General features: G+C 36.0%; 1 protein-coding gene across 1 annotated transcript; it reads left to right on the top strand.

Moving 5' to 3' along the window:
- Window positions 1-109: 109 nt before the first annotated feature.
- snx1a (sorting nexin 1a) lies at window positions 110-22141 on the top strand. The gene is made up of 15 exons (XM_081356619.1): window positions 110-313; window positions 3331-4024; window positions 10838-10974; window positions 11689-11755; window positions 14150-14193; window positions 14276-14417; window positions 14498-14576; window positions 15812-15887; window positions 16054-16167; window positions 16289-16382; window positions 16522-16727; window positions 19461-19604; window positions 19684-19764; window positions 20691-20762; window positions 20845-22141. The coding sequence occupies exons 1-15, from the start codon at window positions 212-214 to the stop codon at window positions 20893-20895; spliced, it is 2103 nt and encodes a 700-aa protein (XP_081212745.1). The 5' UTR covers window positions 110-211; the 3' UTR covers window positions 20896-22141.
- Window positions 22142-23677: the final 1536 nt, after the last annotated feature.

Below are 23677 nucleotides of genomic sequence, written 5' to 3'. Positions count from 1 at the left end.
TAAACCAGTGTATATTTTTATTAAATAAAATTGCATTACTTTGGGAGTGGTCTTGTGAGCGTGACGTAACAGCGCAAAGCCCGCCACTAGACCACCAGGCGTCGCTGTTTCTCTATCTCTCTCTCTCTTCGCATCAGTTCAGTGTCGCTCTCTCATTTTCACTCTAGCGTTCTCCGCTTGTAATAAAGTTTTTCCGTGTGTGGAGCTGAAGATGGCGGCCAGCTCGGAGCGCAGTCCTCCTCCTTTCCCGGACTCAGAGGAGCCCGAGCTGCTGGAGGACAGTGACGACGGCGCGGACGCGTTTACGGGCACGGTGAGTAACACAATTAAACGCATTTATGAAGCTAATTAGCCAGAGACTTCATACAGACAGGCAGAAAGAGAAGAAGACCGATCACTTTCACTTCTCTGACACCTTCAGATCTCCCTGCTCTTATTCTTCGTCTTCTTCAGCCATAGATCTTCAGATCTGCTGGTTTATACGGCGTTTTTCTATGATCATATTTGCTTAAGGATTTAATAAAGATATCATTTTCATCACCACCTCAGCTTTGATTCTTCCGCAGGGTTAAATAGATCTGAGTTTAGGCCTGCATGTGACACTGAAGTTTTTGGAGGACTCTTGTAGTTGAATAAATAATATCACAAGGAATGTTGACCCAGTTTTTCCAAACAGACTGAAGTCACACTGTTAGAGAAGTGTGTAACTTATGTGTGTAAAATTAATGTTATGTTGTGTCTAATTATAAAGGAAGCGTGAAAGTAGACTAACTTCTTCATGCAGAACCACCCAACATATCATAGTTAAGAAGTATATAAAATATGCATATTTGCATGCAGTCTAAGGAAGAGATCCAAACTACAGTATGATGAGTATTATGAAGGCAAATCTGTCTCTTAATAAATGAGCTGGTGTCCAGCAGTCAATGTTTACTTAGCGTAGTAATTTCAGTCTTTTCAGGGCAAAGTACTGAAGGTCTGGTCATGTGAGTCTCAAACTTGAGTGAATGTCTAAATGCCTTTTTTTCCCTTAGTAAGCATTTATTTTCTGAAGAATTTGCTTTGTGGGAAGGAATTTACAGTTGCTGTACGTGAGTCAGGAAGGAGTGGATTGGTGGTTAAAGGTCTGCACTGGAACTGAAAGGTTGTAGGTTTGAACACAGCATGGGTTGATTCGTAAGCTGTAACCATTGTACCGTTAAGCAAGGCACTTAACCCTGGGTTAATACAGGCGGACTGTCCCTGTAAGGGTGCTAGAAGTCGCTTTGGATGAAAGTGACTGCAAATCTTACTATCTCATGAGAAAAATGTGCAGGTCTTTAATATATTGTATATAATAAATACGTTACCCCAAAATCAAAAGATAGAAATATGAAATTTTATTTAACATAATAAAAAAAGTAGCCAGTTTCAGGACCATTACATTTTATGTAATCATGTTTATTCGAACCATCCTGTCTGGAATCAATGTTATATATTTATTCATTTTAAACCATCAATTGTACAAATGCTCGCGTATATAAAAAAATAACAAAGACTAGCATGATGAATATTTCACCATTTAAATATTTACTGTTACAATAATGAGACTTTGGGTGAAAAAAATGTGCTTCATTTTCAATGCAAAGATAGCACTAAAATAGGCTTATTTTATCATTTATTTATTGTAAAATGTCAGTTGTACAAGCAATCAAAAAATAATAATACCCGTAATAACAAATATTTTACATTTTAATTATGTAATTACTATTACAATAATAAGTATTTGGTTGGATTTAATTTTCAATGCAACGAAAGTACTAAAATAGGCTTGCTTTACTTTTATTTTTTTTAAACCACCAACTGTATTCACAAATACTTGTAAAATAACAAATATAGTTTACAATTTAAATGTAAAGTAGGCGATTTTCAGAGCAGCTAGTGATAATGAGTTAGCTTTAAAAGTACTGTGTTAGATTAAACTGAGAAGGATCATAGCACTTGCATATTGTTGTCCTACTGTTAGTTTAACTGCTTCTATTGTTCTCATTTGTAAGTCGCTTTGGATAAAAGCATCTGCTAAATGAATAAATGTTAATGTAAAAGCATAATATCCCACCCTCCCTTCAGGGCGTCTCCAAAGCTGCACCTCCTTCAAAACACATGAACGCATACAGCAGGGAGCAAACAAAGGCATCACGAGAGACGGCGTTAAGTTACCTCATGTCTCAAAGCACATAACATTACAATAATAATGAACATAACTTAAAGAGCTCTGACCTGTATCACCTGACTGCTGCAGATTCATAACGCCGTTGATAGGGTTGCCATTGAAACGCATAAATTCGAGTCACGAACCGCTCCAAGTGTAACGTCACGTGTTTCCATCGCTTACAAATGACAGTAGTTATGGCGTGAATGCAGCATAAGCTCGTTGTTTTGGTTCAGGAGGAACTACAGCCGCTGTTTCGTTTACGGTGCTCTGTGACTGACGTCTGTCTAACTCTGCATAGCATGAAACGCGCTGATGATGTGTGATGTCTGCGCGAGCAGGGTGTGTGAAAACATACATAGATGTTAGGTCAAAATATCGTAGCCCTCGGAACGAGTTCTATGATTTTCTCGAGTTATATGAGTTGTTTTTATGGTCCTATGCCTTCCACAGAATATATATCCATATACATATAAATACATTTAGACCACTTGATTAAGTGATTGCTATCAGGATGTAAAGAGACTTTCAACCAGCATAGCAAAACATGTTTTTGAAGCAAATCACCTACCCTGCCTTTAAGTATAAAATTACCAATTGTAGAAATGCACAAATACATAAACTGAATTTTTTTTATATAGCCTAATTACTGTAGCAAGAACTTATGCTTAACAAAATATGCTTAATTTTTCAATGCAACAATAATACTAAAAATAGACTTTTTTTCTTTTTTTAGCGTTGAACTTTAACCAGAGATATGAAAATAAATTAGGAAAATCCAAACACTGTTTAACTCTTTCCTTCATTCGGACCCAAATCGAAAAAGTTGCTGTTATATTTTGCAAATAAAGGAAAGAGTTAAACAGTGTGTGGATTTTCCTTGTTTATTTTCATAACTTTCGTTTTGATCCAGCGCCTGTTAGACATCTTTTTTTGTTTTGTAATTTTTTGACAAATTTTGTGAGATTCAGCTTGAAAATGTTTAATGTATTTGGAAAAACAATTCCCTACCAGATGGAAAATTATTCCACAGGCTGTTAAACACAATGCAGTAATCCTGTTTAAACTCACAATATTACTATTTATAGTAACTAAATTTTACAACATTAGCTGAATAATCATTTCTGTGCCGTTCCTAGTCAATCTCCGAGATGGATTCACTGTCGCCTGACACAACCGGACCTCCTAAAGACATCTTCACCGAGCCACCAGAAGATATCTTCAGCGATCCTCTTAGCGACATTAACTCTGAACCCCAGAAGAACGTGAAGATACAATCTCCTGGCAGCGATGAGGCCGTGGACCTGCTCAGCGACCCGCTGGACGATGAAGCCGATGTGATTAGTTCGCCTGAAGTCCAAAACCCCGTGCCAGATCTCTTGAAAGAGCCTGTAGAAACGCCAAAGTCTGATGTCGGCGGTAAAGCACCTAGTGATATCAGCAGCAAGCCTGTGCACAAAAACGCCATTGGAGTCCGACATCAGGATATTTTCGAAGACCCTCCGACGGGCAGCAAAGGCTCTGCCGCCAAGAAACCAGGGAGCGCTGAGCTGTTCGGCGATGAGGATGATGATGATGAGGAAGAGGAGGAAGACCTGTTCAAAGAGCCATTAAAAGGCATGACGAAGAAGCCTCAGCCTTCGGTGGCGAGTGGGCCACCTATCAATGTCTTTACAGAGGTGAAATCAGAAGTGAAGGTCAAGCCACATGTTAAAGACGACCCCACGGATCTGTTCGCAGAGGAAGCCGTGACGGCACCCGCCACCAAACCTTCCTCGAGCGGCAGCTCCAGGACCAATGGGGTTCACTCTGAGGAGCAGGACATCTTCTCAGGTACAGTAACACCAGATCATGACTGTGACACTTTTGACTGCCTACCTAGACCTGTTTTTGGGCATCATAGGCACATTTGAAAGTTTGTGAACTACCTAAGCAACATACACAGGCAGCATTTTTGGGCATCATGACACAAAGTGATTATTCAAATCTTCAAAGCCTAGTGAGCTACCTGCCTAGACAGCATTTTGAGCATCATACTAGAGCTGCACAATATATCGAAATTATCAAAATATCGCAAATGTATATATCGTGATATGCATATAGCAACAGCTTGCAATAACTGGGGTCATGATCAAAAGACAAAGAGAAAATCACTCACTGTTCTCGGCTGAATAACTTTTGTAGCTTTAATAAGAATCAGTTTATATTTAATTCATACAGTGAAAACTAAGCAATGTTTTATTTTTACATTCGATAATTCAGTTTCTGTTGTTAAATAACCCTATTGTAGGATAACCTGAAACCGTAACTGTGATTTACACTGATGTTAAAATAACACTTCTTACGCTACAGTAAAACACTGATGTTCACTTTCAGAAGTTTAGGGATGTTTTCTTGTCACTAAAAGAATGTGAAACACGTATGTAGGTTATATAATAGATCATTTAAGTTTACTTTACACACTTTAAGCATTATCGTATCGCACATCGAATATCGCATTATTTAATGAGTTATCGCATATTGCATTTTTCTTCAATATCGTGCAGCCCTACATCATACACTCTTAAAAATAAAGGGTCTGTATTGGTATCGATGGTTCCATGAAGAACCTTTAACATCCGTTGAACCTTTTACATTCCTCAAAAGATTCTTTATAGTGAAAAAAGCTTCTTTAGATCATAAAAATGTTCAAACTAAGACTTTTAAGTCAAGTCAAGTCAACTTTATTTATATAGCGCTTTTCACAATAGATAGATAGATAGATAGATAGAATCTTTATTGTCATTATACACGTATTGTACAACGAAATTGGATGCAATCTAATCAGTGCAACATTAAACAAAGTACAAATATAATATACAAATAAAATAAATAAATAAAATCACAATAAAAATTCTAAAGAGAATAAAAGAATAAAACACATATCTCCCAAAAAACACAACAGATCAATACACTTTATAATAAATAATTCATCTCCTAATACTGTATTTCAAATTGTGTTTAGTGCTGCTATTGCTTTTGGATAAAAACTGTTTTTTAATCTATTTGACCGTGTCTTCATTATCCTGTAACGTCTCAATACAGATTGTAGTGCTGGGCGGTTTACCGGTTCATACCGAATACCGGTGTTTATTTTTGTTACGATATGAATGTTTAATATACCGCAATACCGGTGTATGTCGCTTTAATCGGAACGCGGCGCTGCGCGACACAGTCTCACCCCTCATTTACAACACACGTCTGCGGCGCATTACAGCTGCGACAAGGTTTTAGTCCGTCCTCCACACGCGTGCGTCAAAATAGACTAGGCGCCTATATTTAGCGAAGCGGCGCGGAGAGCCGCTTCTGGGAAGCTTCGATCTGAAACACAAGCATTGACTAGAATGGGCACGAGACGTGTGGGGGTGAGAGTGTCTTTTTTCTCGCGGCGCGCGTGTTTTTATACTGTATTAACGTATCTGAAGTGAACTGACGGTCTTTAGAAAAGTTTCTTAGTTATTACGATTGAATCTTTCCTGATAAAGCAGTGTTTATGAGCGTTGCTGCTTTGTGTACAGCCGTTACCGGGGAAACCACTGTTTCTGCCGCTCCTAAAGCGCGTCCTGCTGGCACATCTTTGTAAACAGCCTTGCAAACCTGCTGTATTATTAATATTAGTGTGGATTGTTTCTATAATATTCACTCATGACAATAAAATAGGGCATTATAAGTAAATCTACTGCAGTATTTCCTCTCTTACTCAGTAGAAAATGTGGTTAACACCCATCATGCTTAAAAAAAAAAAAAAAAAACGGTAAAAACCGTGAAACCGGTATAATTTAGAAAAAAACCGTGATGTTGATTTTTGGTCAAACCGCCCAGCACTAACAGATTGTATCAAAGCAGCTTCACAGTATTAAATAAGATAGTACATCAGTGTTTGTTTCTAGTGTAAAACGTCCACGTTTGGTAATGCTGATCAATAGTATTGTTGATTGATTAATTAAATTAAGTATCCCCAACTGAGCAAGCCAAAGGCAACAGTGGCAAGGAACCGAAAAACTCCATCAGGTGACCTAATGGAGAAAAAAAAAACCTTGGGAGAACCCAGGCTCAGTCGGGGGCCAGTTCTCCTCTGGCGTTTATGAACTAGAGACTGGATTTAACTGTAAGATTAAAAGTATTATATGAATGCCTGTCTGAAGAGATGCGTCTTTAATCTAGTTTTAAACTGGGAGAGCGAGTCTGAGCAATGAACAGTATCAGGAAGGCTATTCCAGAGTTTTGGAGCTAAATGTGAAAATGCTCTCCCTCCTTTGGTGGATCTGGATATCCTAGGTATGACCAAAAGCCTCGAATTTAGTGATCTTAAAGAGCGCGATGGATTATAGGGCGATAGAAGATCCGTTAAATAAACTGGAGCTAAGCCGTTTAGGGCTTTATAAGTCAGTAGCAATACCTTGTAATTAATACGGAACTTTATAGGTAACCAATGCAGTGATGATAAAATCTGTGTTATATGATCATATTTTCTTGATCTAGTAAGAACTCTAGCAGCGGCATTTTGGACTAACTGTAGCTTGTTTATTGAGGATGCAGGACAACCAGCTAATAAAGCATTACATTAATCTAGTCTCGAGGTCATGAACGCATGAACTAACTTTTCTGCATCAGAAACAGATAGCATATTACGTAGCTTAGCAATGTTTCTAAGGTGGAAGAAGGCTGTTTTTGTAACATATGAAATATGATTTTCAAAAGACAGGTTGCAGTCTAGTATAACACCCAGGTCTTTTACTGTAGAGGATAAAGTAACAGGACATCCTACTATGTTAAAGTTGTATTGTGAGAGGATTTGTGGGTGGTTTTTTGAACCGATAAGTATTACCTCTGTCTTGTCTGGATTTAATAAAAGAAAATTGCGCGTCATCCAATCTTTTATATCTTTAACACACTCTGTCAATTTGGATAATTTAACGTTTTCATCCGGCCGTGATGAAATATATATTTGAATGTCATCAATGTTTCCTTATAATATTTCCAAGTGGCAGCTTTTTTACTGAAAGGTTCTTTGGGGAACCAAAAATAGTTCTTCCTGTGAAAACCCTTGTAGCACAGGGTTTTTGGGCTTCAAAACACGAAAATGTATTGCTCATAACTTTAAAAGTTGCCTATATAGACAGCATCTTTGAGTATTTAGTTTAGTTTGTTTGTCAAAACTTGGCTACCTTGTCAGACAACATTTTTTTTTAAGCATCATAAGCACTTTTAAATGCTTGGTTCATGTTTCAAGCAGCCTACCTAGACAGTATTTTTGGGTGACTTTGGTGCATTTAAGAGTTTGCTTTGTGCTGCAAAATCCTCCGAACTGCCAACGTAGACAGTGTTTTTTGTACATAATTTTTTTTTTTTTCAATATATAGGCTAGTAAGTGCCCTTCCCAGAGAGCTTTTTCAGGCGTCATAGGCAAATGTAAAAGTTCATCTTTCAAAACTAAGGCCTGTTTTCACAGACAGGGCTTAGATTAAGCCAGGATTAGGCCTTAGTTCAATTAGGTCATTTAAGTAGCTTTTATAAATGTGCCTTACTAGTAGGGCTGGGTATTGACAAAAATTTCACAATTCGATTCGATTTCGATTCACAAGCTTGCAATTCGATTCGATTACGATTACGATTCGATTCAATATCGATTATTTTGGATATCAGGTTCAATACATTGCAAATTTTCTCAAGGAAAACAAACCTCTTAATGCTGTAAACCATGGGAGTCAGTTGTAGCCTATAGGCTTCATTAGCCTACTATATATAATACTGAAGGTAAAAATTAACTGATGTATACAAACACTTAAAATACACTTTTATTTATTTTTATAATAATAAAGTTATATGAAATTATATACAATTTTAAATGATGGCTGTCATAAAAAACTTTCCAGATTTATTCAAACATGCATTAAATATTGAAGAACATTAAAAATTATAATGAATAGGCTATATAATGGTGCATATATTTAACAAAATGCTCCTCAGTCCTTTCTAGAGTTAACTTTTCTAGCTGACTAACGAGTTTATGGTCACTGGATATGTTTTTTCTGAGGTAAATGTGACGTTATATGACATTGTTTACTAACGTCTTTGCACGGTTGAAACACTGATTGAGCGATTCCATGAGACACGATACGGACTTCGATAAGTTGTACTCTATCTTTTAACACACTTTCAGATGCTCATTCATGTTTATTTCGCGCTGTAACTGGTGTTATTAAGGCGGAAGCGTTGCTTCCGTTGCTTCTCTTGAGCTGAGCTGCGTCGGAGCGATCTCACGCCACAGCGCCAAAACGGTAATTATGTTTTTGAATTTCGTAAGAAAATGGACGTAATTTGAAATCTGAGACTTTGTTTCATATCAATAATAACAAAGCACAAAGATTATTGCGATTTATTGGATGGGATGTGCGCAACAATAATCCATTCATTCATCAACTGAAAACAGGAGACTAATCGATTCTTGGGATTTAAGAATCGATATTGTTTCATAAAAATGAGAATCGATTAAAATCGAGAAATCGATATTTTTACCCAGCCCTACTTACTAGTGTGTGTATCTAGAGACATCAAGAGACACAATACTTTTTTTAAAGATATTTCGGTCCAAGTTGCTCAACAGTTCAAACAAGCATTTTAGTTTAGGACTAGCTGAAGTAGTAACATACATTGTTTTTTGACATCTTATAACACAAATTTATTGTTCTAATCTTCAAAACCTAGCGAGCTGCCTATCTAGACAACATTTTTGAGCCTTAATACCTTGAGAGCATTTTGGGCATGTTTAAGCAAGTTTAATTTGTTTCAAAATGTAGCTGCCCTCCCACATGTGAAAAGCATGTTTCAATGTTTAGGTCATTTTTTCGAAACCTTGTGAGTGGCCTACCTAGATAATGGTTTGGTGTCATTGGTGCATTTAAAAGTTGGACTTGTGTTTCGAAACTTTACGAGCTGCCTACCTTGAAAGCATTTTTGGCTATCATAGGCATCAACGAGTGAACCGCCTTCCTAGATCATAGATGCTCAAGTAAAATAATAAAACTCCATAAATAAAATAAAACTACAATTAAAATGAAAACTGATATAGAAAATGCTCTTCTAATAATAGTATATAAATAATACTTAAAGGTGCCATATGTAACAATTGAGGTAAAAATATCCCAAAAATGAGCTACACACATCAAAAGAATGAGAAGAAATAAGGGCGATGATGTCATTAAAAAAATGTCAAGTTATAGTGCTGCAGAGATATCAACCTTAATTAGCATTAGCATTACTAGCCACGGCCCGACAGGTGTCGTAATACCAGTTTCGGCCATGGGAGGCGGTATACGGGCAACATAACCACCAGCCAAACATGCAATACACGAATAACTCGCACGGCTTGTGGGCGTACTTGAACCTGATGTGGAAAGTACAGCCCACTACTACATTTCAGTTCAGGGAAGAGAGCGGAAGGATGGCTGAAGCCCTTGGCAAGAGACCCCTACCACCACCCGCTGCAGGGAAAAAACCGCGCTCTGAAGCACAAATAAAATCTCAAAAAGCTATCCGCCACACTGGCGGGTGAACGATCATACCAAAATATGACATTTTAAGCGCGCACGCGCTCTTCTGCCTCTAAGAACTAGCAGAGAGAGAGAGCGAGCCCCGGCCGCGCGCGCGCGCACTCACTCACTATATTCAGAGCGGTCAAGTTTCCCCGTACTTTTTGACAAGCGTCCTTGACAGGGCGGCCAGAGCTTCTTTGCAGCTCAAGTCGGCGGCGGTGTATACAGTTTTAGTAACGCTCTATCTGTTGACGGCGCTGAGGAAAAAGCTCCCGCCACTGGAAGAAGCTGTCGCCGCCCATTTGTGTCCTCCTGCGCACCCATCAAAGCCGTGCAGAACGTCTTCAGCACTCACGGATCGCGCATACTCCGCCGCTGGCCAGGCTGCTTCTGCTTTACACACCCTGGACGCACGAAACGTAACGGAAAACATTGCAAGGTGTAATGAGACCGAATGTTTTTTGGTGACTAATGATAACTTAGCTAGAAGTGGTATTGCTAATGAAAATCAAACTTGATATATGCTGCTAAATTAGCTTCAGGCGGGCAGCGTAACACTCTAAATAGATGTTGTCCCTATTTTAACTTGTATATGTGCAGCTAAGAAGGTAGGGGCGGAGCATAGACCAATTCACTTTCTGGAGGTATACTGCCCCCATCTGGTATGGAATGTGGAGTATGACTTGATTTTTTTTTGCCAGACATGACATATGGCACCTTTAAATAACACTGATAAGAAGTCACCTAAAGTGCTGTTGGGTTTTCAAGGCTTAGTGTTTTTTGCGCAATGAAACATTTTCCTGCTTTTTTTTTTTACTTGCATGTATTTTACAAGCAAAAATGCATGCACATCACTTCTCTGAGTGATGGGTGATGAATTCGCTTTCTCAGCGTTGATTCAGGAAGGGGAAAAGGAATTCCTCAGCAACCTTTGACCTCTCACCCTGCTTTATGTTGCTGATGGAATGTGTTTTGCATGTGTATGTGTGTTTGTGCTCTAGGTGTGTTTGTGTTGCATCTTTTTAGTTTAATTGAATCCATAAAATGCACTTTCTCTCACTGTTTTTCCCAGAAGCTACAGTGGAGTTGTCTCTGGACAGTCCTCTTAATGACCGCAAGAAGAAAGATGCCTTGAAAGCGTCAGTATCGGCTCCTGCCGCCCCAGTAGCCGGCAGCTCCAGCAAACCTCCGTCCAAAACCCTGGAGGAGGTAAAACACTTATAAAGATGATTGGAAATTGAACATTTTTTAAATAAAAAGTACTGAGACTGAATGTTTTTCATGATGTTTAGCTCCTTTGGTGATTGATTCACAAGCAAATGACTCTTATGAGCTGATTGTTTTAGTTGAATCATTCGAGACTGAATGTTTTTCATGATGTTTGACTCCTTTAGTGACTGATTCACAAGCAAATGACTCTTATGAGCTGATAGTCTTAGTTGAATCATTCGAGACTGAATGTTTTTCATGATGTTTGGCTCCTTTAGTGCTCGATTCACAAGCAAATGACTCTTATGAGCTGATTCTTTTTGTTGAATCATTCGAGACTGAATGTTTTTCATGATGTTTGTCTCCTTTCATGACTGATTCACAAGCAAATGACTCTTATGAGCTGATTCTTTTAGTTGAATCATTCAAGACTGTTTTTCATGATGTTTGTCTCCTTTCGTGACTGAATCACAAGCAAATATAAGCTGATTATAAGCTGATTCTTTTTGATGAATCAGTCAAGAATCAGTCTTAAACTTATGAATTATGTATTTATGTGTTTCATTTGAAAATTAAATTAGTCAAAGCTACTAAAAGAATCAAGTTGAATCAGAATCAAAACTGGATTTGTTGCATTTCTTGCGCTTCCCGTCACTAGAGATCAGATCAAACCTTACAGGTTTCCTTCTTCCTTTCTCTTTTTTTCTCATAAAGCTGGAGGAAGAGGAAAGTGAGGACAAGTTTGATCTAAACATTTCCGTCACAAATCCAGAGAAAGTCGGTAAGACCTTCATCTTCAACTGTGTCAGCTGGGTTTTGCTTTCTGATGTCTCGTTTCAGGATTAACGCTGTTCTCATAAAACATTAGTTTGAAAAAGTATTGGGCTGTGTTTGCAGGAAACAGAAAACCATGATTATCTTACGAGGTGAAATTGTTCTAATTAAGGAACTGAGTCGCATATACAGTGCTATGCATAAGTTTAGACACCCATGCTAAAGTTGACTAAAAAGAGGAATAAAAAATCATCTTTTGGAAATTGAACTTAATGCCTTAATTTAAAAAATTAGGAAAAATCCAACCTTTAAAGACACCAATTTTCTTTGTGAATGAATAATGTATCGTAAATAAATAAATATTCTTCCTTAAAATACAGGGTGCATAAGTTTGGACACCCCTATGTTAAATTCCCATAGAGGCAGGCAGATTTTTATTTTTAAGTATTTTTATTTTATTTTATTTTTAGGATACTATGCATCCTGATAAAGTTCCCTTGGCCTTTGGAATTAAAATAGCCCCACATCATCACATAGCCTTCACCATACCTAGAGATTGGCATGGGGTACTTTCCATAAGATCATCTCTCAATGCAAATCAAACCAGCTATTAGGCTAACTGAAATAAAACCATGCCAATCTCTAGGTATGGTGAAGGCTATGTGATGATGTGGGGCTATTTTAATTCCAAAGGCCAAGGGAACTTTATCAGGATGCATAGTATCCTGGATCCATGAAGTAACTGGCCTTTAAAAATAAAAATCTGCCTGCCTCTATGGGAATTTAACATAGGGGTGTCCAAACTTATACACCCTGTATTTTAAGGAAGAACATTTATTTATTTACGATACATTATTCATTCACAAAGAAAATTGGTGTCCTTAAAGGTTGGATTTTTCCTAATTTTTTAAATTAAGGCATTAAGTTCAGTTTCCAAAAGATGATTTTTTTATTCCTCTTTTTAGTCAACTTTAGCATGGGTGTCTAAACTTATGCATAGCACTGTACATCTGTCTAGAGCATTGCCATACGATAACAACTTCCTCTTTTTGCCCTGTGCCAGCTTTTTTTCATTTCCCGTCCTTCTTCTTTTTTAAAGGTGTGGTGTTACCGTAAGGTCTAAAATAAGCTCTGGGGAGATAATATTTCACCTGATATAATCATATTTTTGCTGATAGTTTGCTCACTCTTACTTTGTATATAGTGGCCAAAAGTGATGTCCAGAGGGGATATTTGTTTTTAATGACCCTACAAGTTAGATTAAACAATCAGGATATGAGGAAGATATTTTATAATTATCAAATATTTTTTTTACATGAGGGAGAAAAACAAAAAAACACTTGGTTAAGGTATTTATCTGGCAAAATTATTTACCAAAAAAGAGGCAAACTACAGCTAAAGATTTATTTTACTTATTTTACTACGCAAAATGCGTAGAAAAGCAAAAAGCATACATTGACTGCATAATCAGTTATTAATGTCTCTTGTTTTCATGTGCTCTTAATTTCTTTGTATGAAAATTTATAGAGACGATCTAGTTATATGTGATCCAGCCAGCACTAGTTAGAAGTTTAAATAAAGTTAGAATTGCAGGTTCAGTTGTTTTGGAGGATCTTGGGAGTAAATGTTGTTTAGCTTAAATTGGTTTTGTAATAAAAACAGAATTTTTCTTTTGAAATAAAGTCAAGTCATCTTCATTTATATAGTGCTTTTAACAATGTAGATTGTTTCAAAGCAGCTTTACAGAGATAAACATATAATTTAAAGAAGATAAAGAAGTTTAATGTTGTATTGTATGTATTTACAGCAAAAATCTCTTCCTAGTGTTTTGAAAGTGACTCGCATGGGTCGTTAACTGCATACCTAGGTTGAGGAGAGATCCCCTGATATGATTGTAAAGCGCTTTGGGTGTACAGTAGTACATATGAAAGCACTATATAAATGCCTCATTCATTCAACTAACATAGGTTGGCAGAAATTTGACACTGACATTAGCATATCCCACCCACTTTTATGAATCCTCTCCTTTACTGAGCAGTTTTGCAAGGGCGTCGTAACACATTTTACATGCTAATCATAACCGAAGTCATTTAAATATGTAAATCTTGAAAGTTTCGATGTCGATTTTGTTGATTTACTCTAGTTTGCTGGTTTTAGCTGGTGACCTGGACAAAATGATATTTAAACTGGTTTAGTTTGACAAGCTGACAACCAACCCTTCTAAAACCAGCAAACCGGGCCAGTCTGGGAGACCAGTTTAGGCTAGTCAAGCTTTTTTTTCAGCGGGGATCATTGACTCTAAACCTATGACCTTTGTGTAACCTGGCCTGATCTTTAAGCTTGAGGTTAACAGCACATATGTGTGTTATGTTGGGGTTTTATTTCTCTCTGCTTCTTACAGGTGACGGTATGAATGCTTACATGGCCTACAAAGTTTCAACACAGGTGATTTTTCAGTCTCTTGTGTAGATTACACGAGCGCACAATACAACACCCTGTCTAAATCTCCCTCTTTTCATCCCCTCAGACGTCGTTAACCATGTTCCGTAGCAAGACGTTTACTGTACGCAGGCGTTTCAGTGATTTCCTGGGATTGTACGAAAAGCTCTCGGAGAAACACTCACAGAATGGATACATCATTCCTCCACCACCGGAGAAGAGCATTCTGGGTAGAAACTTGCTTCTGCTAATGCATCCGATCTGATTATGACCAAGTGTCTGATTATGAATAACTGTGTGGATTTTCTAGGTATGACAAAAGTCAAAGTAGGGAAGGAGGACCCATCGTCAGCAGAGTTTGTGGAGCGGAGGAGAGCTGCTCTAGAGAGGTTCGTTACTGGAGATGACAATGTTTCTTAACTAGTTGCACTAGTAAAGCAGTGAATCACGCTTCTTCTCCTAGTTTTTGTCCTGACCGGTCACATCTGTCATCAATGTGTCATGTCAGAACGTTTCGTTACAGTGCACTAAGAAGCCCCGCCCCCAGTGAAATCTCATTGGTTTAAAATCCCTCTTCATACATCTGTTTATAAAACACCATACTATGATTGGCTATACAGTGTTTTCATTTTAATGAGGACAGAAAAATTACTTAGATTGGTTAATATAATATAATGTTAATATTAATTAGTACCATCATTATATTTATTTTCATTTTAATGAGAACAGAAAAATTACTTTAACTGGATAGTATAATAATAGTTGTATAGTATATAAAATATATGTGTGTGTATGTATATATGTATATATGTATATATGTATATATATATATATATATATATATATATATATATATATATATATATATATATATATATACATATATATATATGTGTGTGTGTGTGTGTGTGTGTGTGTGTGTGTGTGTGTGTGTGTGTGTGTGTGTGTGTGTGTGTGTGTGTGTGTGTGTGTGTGTGTGTGTGTGTGTGTGTGCGTGTATAAAATGAGGACAGAAAAATTACTTAAACTGAGTAATGGTTATGTTCGCCATAATTAAAATCATATATGGGGATTGAAAATGTCTTAAATTGGATTATATAATATTATTAATTATTACTATCATTACACTGTGTATTTTCATTTTAATGTGGACAGAAATATTACTTTGATTGGATAAAATTGTCATATAGTATAATGTTAGTACTAATATTAATAACATAATTTATTAAGTAATGAATCAAATTAAATAATGTATTATTAAATTTGATAATGCAATGTAATTTAATGTTAGAAGTAAATATATATTTTAACGAGGACAGAAAAATTACTTATCTATACTTACCTAATCCAAGTATTGAATATGAATATTAATTACAACTAAAATGATATTATCCAGTCATTTATCCATCTTTATTAAAAATAAAATATACATTAATTACAAGTTTACAAGTAACATTACATTTTATTATTTATTTCCCAAGTTATGATATTATCCAATCTAATGTTGTTGATTATTATTTAGATCTGATAATATAATGTAATAAATATAATGTTAGTAGTAATTAGTAGTATTGATATATATATTCTGAGGTTGTGTTTGAGGATTGTTTGTGTGTTGTTGCAGGTATCTTCAGAGGATTGTAAGTCACCCGTCTCTCCTGCAGGACCCTGATGTCAGAGAGTTTTTAGAGAAAGAAGAGGTGACACAGCTTCTTGCATAAAAAACAACATTTTGAATCATTCAATCAATGCATGCGACCGCAAACTCCACATAAACATAAGATAAGTGACTTTCTCACATGCAGATGTTTATCTATCCATTCCTCACATGCTGTGTGTATGTATGTATGTGTGTGTGTGTGTTAGTTACCCAGAGCGGTCGGCACACAGGCTCTGAGTGGAGCCGGCTTCCTCAAAATGCTCAACAAAGCCACAGATGCTGTGAGTAAGATGACCATAAAGATGAACGAACAGGACGTGGTGAGTGGAAAAACAAGCTGGTCTGACCCACGCTGAGCTCCTCTATAAAGAGCAATAGGCTTAAAACCAACCTAGAAAGGAAGACTGAATATTAAACTGTGTGTGTGCTTGTTGGTTTCAGTGGTTTGATGAGAAGATCCAGGATGTAGAAAATGAAGAACAGCAGTTGCGGAAACTCCACGTCATGGTGGAATCGCTTGTCAATCACAGGAAAGGTCAGATGGGCTAAAATTTTATTTTTTAAATGTAGTGCATTCAGATTCGGGAATTGCAACTCATTCTGTATTGTGACATTTATTAAGTGAAACAGAATCTGATTGGACTAGTTGTTAAAGGGTGGGATGTGTGTTTCAGAGTTGTCTGGGAACACAGCCGTGTTTGCGAAGAGCGTGGCGATGCTGGGCAGCTCGGAGGATAACACGGCTCTGTCGCGAGCTCTGTCTCAGCTGGCCGAGGTGGAGGATCGAATCGAGCAGCTCCATCAGGACCAGGCGGCCAACGACTTCTTCACCTTCTCTGAGCTGCTGGCCGATTATATACGACTGCTGGGAGCCGTCAGGGTACACACACACACACACACAGAAGAAAAATCCGACTTGTCCTGTTGATTTGTGTTTTTATGATTTAAGTCTGTCATTTTTAACATTAAGATATTATATGATGTTAAACTGGCACGGATTGATTTGTTATAAGTAATCTTATATTTCAGTTGGCGTTCCACATGCAAAGAGAAAATTATGCCCTTCATTTGTAAACCTATTTAATTCACTGGATTGTCCAAAAATAAGCATTACCATATGGTTGTATGCACTAAATAAAATATTTTTTAATTACATTTTGTTTTTACCATATTATCCAATATATTATCGTTGTTGCTGTCAATAATAATTATAAATGTATTATTAATTTGTCATATTAATATTAGTATTATAGATATATTTGAAAATAAAAAGAAATGTAACTTTTACATTTTTATAATTGTGATATAAATCTATATATATCTTATGTATTATAATAATAATGAATAATAATAATTAAATGTTAATGTTATATCTTAATTATAGTTGTACTAATAATAAATAATAATAATAAAATAACAATTATGTAAATACATACAGGTATGTATCAGGATCATTATTATAATTATTGATATATATTTTTTTCAGCATCATGATGCATATCTGTATGTATCTACATAATTGTTTTTTTTATTTGAATTATTATTAATATTTAAAAAATAATTATAATAACTAATTAAATTTACAATGTAGATACACTACTGGTCAAATTTTTTTAAATTGTTTTTGAAAGCAGCCTCTCACTAAGGCTGCATTTATTTGATAAAAAAACACAGTAAAAATACTGTGAATATAATATTGTAATATTGTGAAATGTTATTACAATTTAAAATAACTGTTTTGTGTTTGAATATATTGTTAAAATGTAATTTATTCCTGTGATCAAAGCTGAATTTTCAGCTAAAAAATGTTAAAAATGTAAATAAAATAAAAATCTAAATCTATAATAAAATAAATAAATTAGATTGATTATTATTAACCTGTTAACCGTTGCCAGAGCGCGGGCGCACTGAAGCGGTTTTTTTTATAAATAGTTCAAAGTTACTATCAGATTTAATGTTATACCTTGACAAACTATACATCATTACAAAGATATAAGACTCAAGTTTCAGAATTTGACCACTATTGTATTCTGAGAAACTTATAGCGACAGTTATTTCTTAATTTGTGTCAGGAGTTATGAAATGAAAAAATGAGTCGATACCTTTGATATGAATTATGCGCGTCAGCCGCTTTCATTCATAAAAAAACTCCCGTGCCGTCGTCATGACAGCGATACACAAAACAACGTCCTTCCGGGCTTTTAGCTAAAAAATGTGCAGATTTGGAGAAATATTGATATATTCTCATAGGTTTACATCAGATTTCTATAGACAGGAATAATATTTATTGAATTTATACCCAAATGCGTCGATGTAATCATTATGAGCGTTTGTATACTCTGTTAATGCGTTTTCAATTCATACCAATAGCATGAGGGCGCCCTCGCCGCCCTGTGCACAGTATTAGAACATGAAGAAGTGCCATAATCATGTGACAATCCAGGAAGCCTCGAACACACACACAGCTAACAACAGATCGCGCTGTAACTATGGCTGTAACATGGAGATACAGTCGTTTTGAAGACAATACACATGTTTGCTATGATATTTGAGTTACCTGTGTTTTTCAATCCATGCCAGGTATTTCCATAATAATAGATTATATTTATAATGTAATGCTAATCTATATAGACTATCATTGTGCAGAACAGTATACAATAGTATATTTTCTGTCTGATTTTTTTATCTGAAGCCAAATTAGATCACAGAAAATTATTTAAAATACTCGATTTGCTTTATAAAGTAAGTTTATAAGCACAAACATGGTTTTAATCTCATAAATTGTCGTGTATTGATGGTGTGCTAAGCTAACATGCTAGCTAGCCCTAGGTGCACCTGCCACCTAGAAGTTATATTTTTATTATTTTTTGAATGCTTACTGAAATGTTTCTTTATTCAAGAAATGCATTTAAAACAGTTTAGAATGTAAGGGTGAACTTTGAGAAAATAAATTAGTGACTGAAACCATATGAATAGCATGTGAATAGCCAGTCGTTAGTAACTAATGCAGACAAAAGAAATGCATATTTAGAGCCATAACCAGGCTGGAGAGGTGTGAATGTGTGCAGGGGGAGACTGAGACTGAATGGGGCTCGTTTGCACCACAAAACAATAAAGACAATATACTGCATAGATGGTAAGAAGATGACACTAAATATCAGTAGCATTTTAGCATCAAATCAAAATAAAGTCACATGACATGGTCTTGAAAAACATTTCACTAAATACAGAGTTTTGGACTTATTATCTTAAGATTTTAAACATAAAATGTTTAGACATGTGGCATTAGCTGTAGTGCATTTCTAGACTGCTCCAGGGCCAACTTCAATTTTATTTTCATGAGGATGTTTCATAAAAAATAATTTCTAATAACTTTACAAAACTTTGAAGCTATTTATAACAATTTTTGTCATTATGACAATAATTAATTCTACATTACAATAAACTGCCAGGTGTCAGCTTTCAAATGAGATCATACTTGTGCTTTTAGTACAAAGGGTTCATGAACTGTATCTGTTTCAGTTTGGGTATGTCATTTCTTGGGATTTTTCAAAAGTGGGGTTGCAGCTTAACAGGTTAATATTAATAATTTATTTGTATTCTACATCGTCAGGGATGTTTTGATCAGAGAATGAAAGCGTGGCAGCGCTGGCAGGACGCTGAGAACATGCTGCAGAAAAAGAGAGAGGCCGAGGCCAAACTCCTGTGGGCCAACAAACCTGACAAACTCCAGCAGGCCAAGGACGAGATCTCTGAGGTGATGCACAACACCACTGCTGAACACATACATCTGTAACCCTCTAAGTCATGTCTTACTCTACTGTCTCGTCCTGCAGTGGGAGGCAAAGGTCACGCAGTTCGAGAGAGAATTCGAGAGAATCTCAGCCACCGTACAGAAAGACGTCATCCGTTTTGATGTAGGACATGATTTCCCTGTTGGCTTTGGATATCTTGGCATTAAAGGGCCCCTGTTATGCTTTTTTTGGAGATTGCCTTGAATGTAGACTGTAATAGAGCACTTTGTGAATATAATGGTTTCAAAGATCTCAGTAAATTGAGTGATTGTCTTCTAAAAGAAAAAATAGATTCTGAACTGCTCGGAAAAATTAGCATAATGCCAGTCTGTGGTCTTCAATGGCTGCCCTCAAATGAAGTCTACTTTGACCCTCAAACACTTTAGTTGTAGTTGAAGTCTGGAAGAGTTTGGTTCAAGACGACGCTGTTTTCTGTGCTGCCCAAGCAAAACCACTTTGCTGCACTTGAGGACTCGAGCTCGAATCGATACTACAAAACCGAAGCCATCGTTACTATTCGTATCACTGTGTGTCAAGTGCTGAGGAAGATCCAGAGCTGAAGTTCAGATATGGTAATTGGTGTTTGGTTTCCGACAGGTGCTTTAAACAGTCGACCAATCACAACAGACTGGGCCATCTGACCAATCAGAGCAGAGTAGACCAATCTCAACAGACTGGGCCATCTGACCAATCAGAGCAGAGTAGACCAATCACAACAGACTGGGTCATCTGACCAATCAGAGCAGAGTAGACCAATCACAACAGACTGGGTCATCTGACCAATCAGAGCAGAGTAGGCTCTCAGAAAGGCGGGGTTTAGAGAGACTGAATCCTTTATCGAACCGTTTCAGACACTGAGAAAAGAGCTGATGCTGCAGTTTATATTATGAGAAAGTAGGAGATCTCCAACATAAAATAGCATAACAGGGCCACTTTAAGTACTCCTATCCTAATAAACATTTTATTTGCCGTTGTTCTCGCTTCAATTAATTGTTGAATCGTATTTAATGATTCAGACTGACAATTGATTTAAATGTCTTTGCTAACAGAAAGAAAAAGCTCGAGATTTTAAGAGACAAATCATCAAATATCTGGAGTCACTGCTGCACTCAGAACAACAGGTACAAGAACACTTTATTTTATACTTTATATTTTATATCTGAATACTTGTAATTCACATTTCACTCTCTTTCTCTCCTCTAGCTGATAAAATACTGGGAGGCGTTTTTGCCGGAGGCGAAAGCGATCGCATGAGGAGGCGCCCGCGCACACACACACACACACACTCACCCTGACTGAGGCCTTTCTACACTCTTTACCTCTTGCCTATAAACCAAGAGAAATCGTGCTGCAAAGGGAATCATTATCCGGCCGCTCGTTACTCTGATTGAATTAGTAACTTGTATATTTTCTGTGTAATCTTCACCTTTATTTTCTTACGTTGACTCTTGTTTTGGGGGATGTAAACGCATGTGGTGGTGGCTGGGTGTCTTCCTCGTCTGTATGCAACCAAACTTCATGTCTATTCTCCACTCAGATGTGTTACTCATCAGCAGTGGTTTACACTAGAGGGCGCTCTCCTCTCATTCGCAGTTAGAAACTTCCCAGCAGGCTTTCAGAGGATTTCAGAGACAAATGGTGACCTAGATCATTTCAGAAGTCCAGAATATTGGTACCTACACTTTAAAACACCATAATGACATTGTATTTTGCAAGTAAAAGAGATTGTAATGCAGTTTTTTTTTTTTTTTTTGTGGACTATTGAAATCAAACTGGCTGATAGAAATGACAGGAACTGTACATGTCGACATCTGTGAGTTTTCTTTTGCTGGCTCATAGTTTTCACTCAAAGGATCATTTTAAATCTTCAATAGATTTAGGATCTTGTTTCTATTTGTTCACTTGACGTAAAGCGTTTATAAAGACGCTCCTAAAGCGGTTTATATCAATACCGGAGCTCTTTCAGCTGGTCAAACCAGAAGCCCAAAGCACTTCAGTCTTAAAACTGGTTTTCTTCTTCATTTAGGGCCTGTTTTTCTCATTTTTCAATCTTTTTCTCTTTATTTACTTCATTTTCATGTGTGTAGACATTTATGCCAACATGTTATCGTTTCGTGTCAAACCATATTTGACTCTGACATGTTCAAATAATTAATAGACTTTTGCTACGCTACTACTAATGATTAAATTGTTTCTACATGAGATTTTTTTTATACAGATTTTGCTGCTGTCAGAGTTTGTATTCATCGTCATTTATAACATTAGACATTTTTTGTTGGTTGTTTTTTTTAGTTTGCTTCATGAACGATATTTTGGGCCCTTCTGTAATAACACTTTGAAGAGACGTAAACAAGTTGGACTTCACCATTGGGTGCCATAAAAATCAAATGTTTGTTTATAAGAAAAAAAAGGGGCAGGTATTTTTTTCACTGTGGACACTTCTATTGAGGAAAACAATAAAGATTTAATTACAAATATAAAGCTTTTGATTTAATAGTCAGTTGTTTTGTGTGTATTTATGCATTTATTTGTGTGTGTGTGTGTGTGTGTGTGTGTGTGTATATATATATATATAAATATATATATATATTAGTGCTGTCAAATCGATTAATCATATTTAACTAAATGTAAATTTACATGTGTATACATAAATATATATACATTTTCAAATTTTTGTTAGATGTGATTAATCGATTTGACTGCACTTTTATATGTATATGTATATATATATATATATATATATATACACATATGAACTTTTAACTTATCTTAGTATTATTTATAATTTATGATTTTTAGATTTAGTAATTTAAGTACTTTGTTTTTTATAAAATGATTAAAAATGATTAATTTCCAAAATAAATATATGTTTGTATGTGTATATACACATATACATCATGAGAAGTATTATTTCTGATATTTTATTTATTAATATTTTAAAAAAAATCAGTTTTCAATTTAGTTTTTTGTTTGTTTGTTTTTAATTAAAAAATAATCTGTTTTAGTAATTTAAATAAAAGTATCATGTTTTTTATCATATATTTATATTTTATATCAGCTTTATTTAATTTAATGCAAACTATTTTAATAGTTTAAGTTAATTAATATCAACTGATCATAACTGGTTGTTAGCTTATATTATTTTATTATTTAATATTTGAATTTGTTTTTATTTTCACTTTACTTTTTTTCATTTTTATGAATTTTTTTTTACTTTAGCTTCTTTTTTATTTCTGTTTGAGTTATTTTAGTACTCAAAACAACTGTTTTAGTAAAAAATTATTTCAGCTTTATTTAAGCAAAACAATTTGAATAGTTTTATTTAACAATAACATCACTGATTATAACTGGTACAATTTCTCTTCACCTGAGACCTCGAGGCAAAACATCCACATCCACACATCAGACTAATGAAGGAAGTGATCCTCACAGGCCTTCCGTCTTTTAGTATTTGTTCTGTATTGAGCAGAAACTCTCACTCAATACTCTTATCATAAATGCTTGTTTCTCTTTGATGAGACATTTCCATGTGACAACACTGAGGTTTACTGCGGTAAAATTATTGCAGCTGCAGCGGAATTAACCTTTCACCAAAATCCTTTAAGTTCATTAATCATTAAACTTTTCAACCTGTTTATTTTCCAGCAATTTGTAGGTCAAATATGGTCCAGGGTTCATGATCAGTTGTTCTGTTTGGAATGAAACGGAGCATGAGTTCTAACCTCCTGATGGGATGAAGTGGGAAAGCAGGGATAATAACACTTGAGCATCAGGAATGTGTGTTATCTTCAGACTGGAGTGTGTTTACTCAGCAGTAAATGCATGAATGGTTGTGTGTCACGGGAAATCATGTGATTCTCATTTATTCTCCATTCAGGCAGAAGAAATGAGGACATCAGGTTTGGTGTTGACACACCTCTGACATTTGACCTTACAAAAATAGACTCATTCTTTTCATTTAAATGATGCTCGCGCAATATCATCCGTAGACATAATTTAATGCGCAAATAAATGTAGGCAAGTTTGCATTTGAACT

This window comes from Scardinius erythrophthalmus, assembly GCF_964197995.2.
Source record: "Scardinius erythrophthalmus genome assembly, chromosome: 24".
Taxonomy (NCBI): domain Eukaryota; kingdom Metazoa; phylum Chordata; class Actinopteri; order Cypriniformes; family Leuciscidae; genus Scardinius; species Scardinius erythrophthalmus.
This window is presented reverse-complemented; position numbering and strand designations above follow the sequence as displayed.

What these genes read in the sequence shown, in the direction of transcription:
- snx1a (XM_081356619.1), top strand. Translation starts at nt 212, where the DNA reads ATGGCGGCCAGCTCGGAGCGCAGTCCTCCTCCTTTCCCGGACTCAGAG. An exon ending in GGAGCAGGACATCTTCTCAG is followed by an intron (nt 4,025 to 10,837) that starts GTACAGTAACAC and finishes TGTTTTTCCCAG; the next exon opens with AAGCTACAGTGGAGTTGTCT. An exon ending in GCTTGTCAATCACAGGAAAG is followed by an intron (nt 16,383 to 16,521) that starts GTCAGATGGGCT and finishes TGTGTGTTTCAG; the next exon opens with AGTTGTCTGGGAACACAGCC.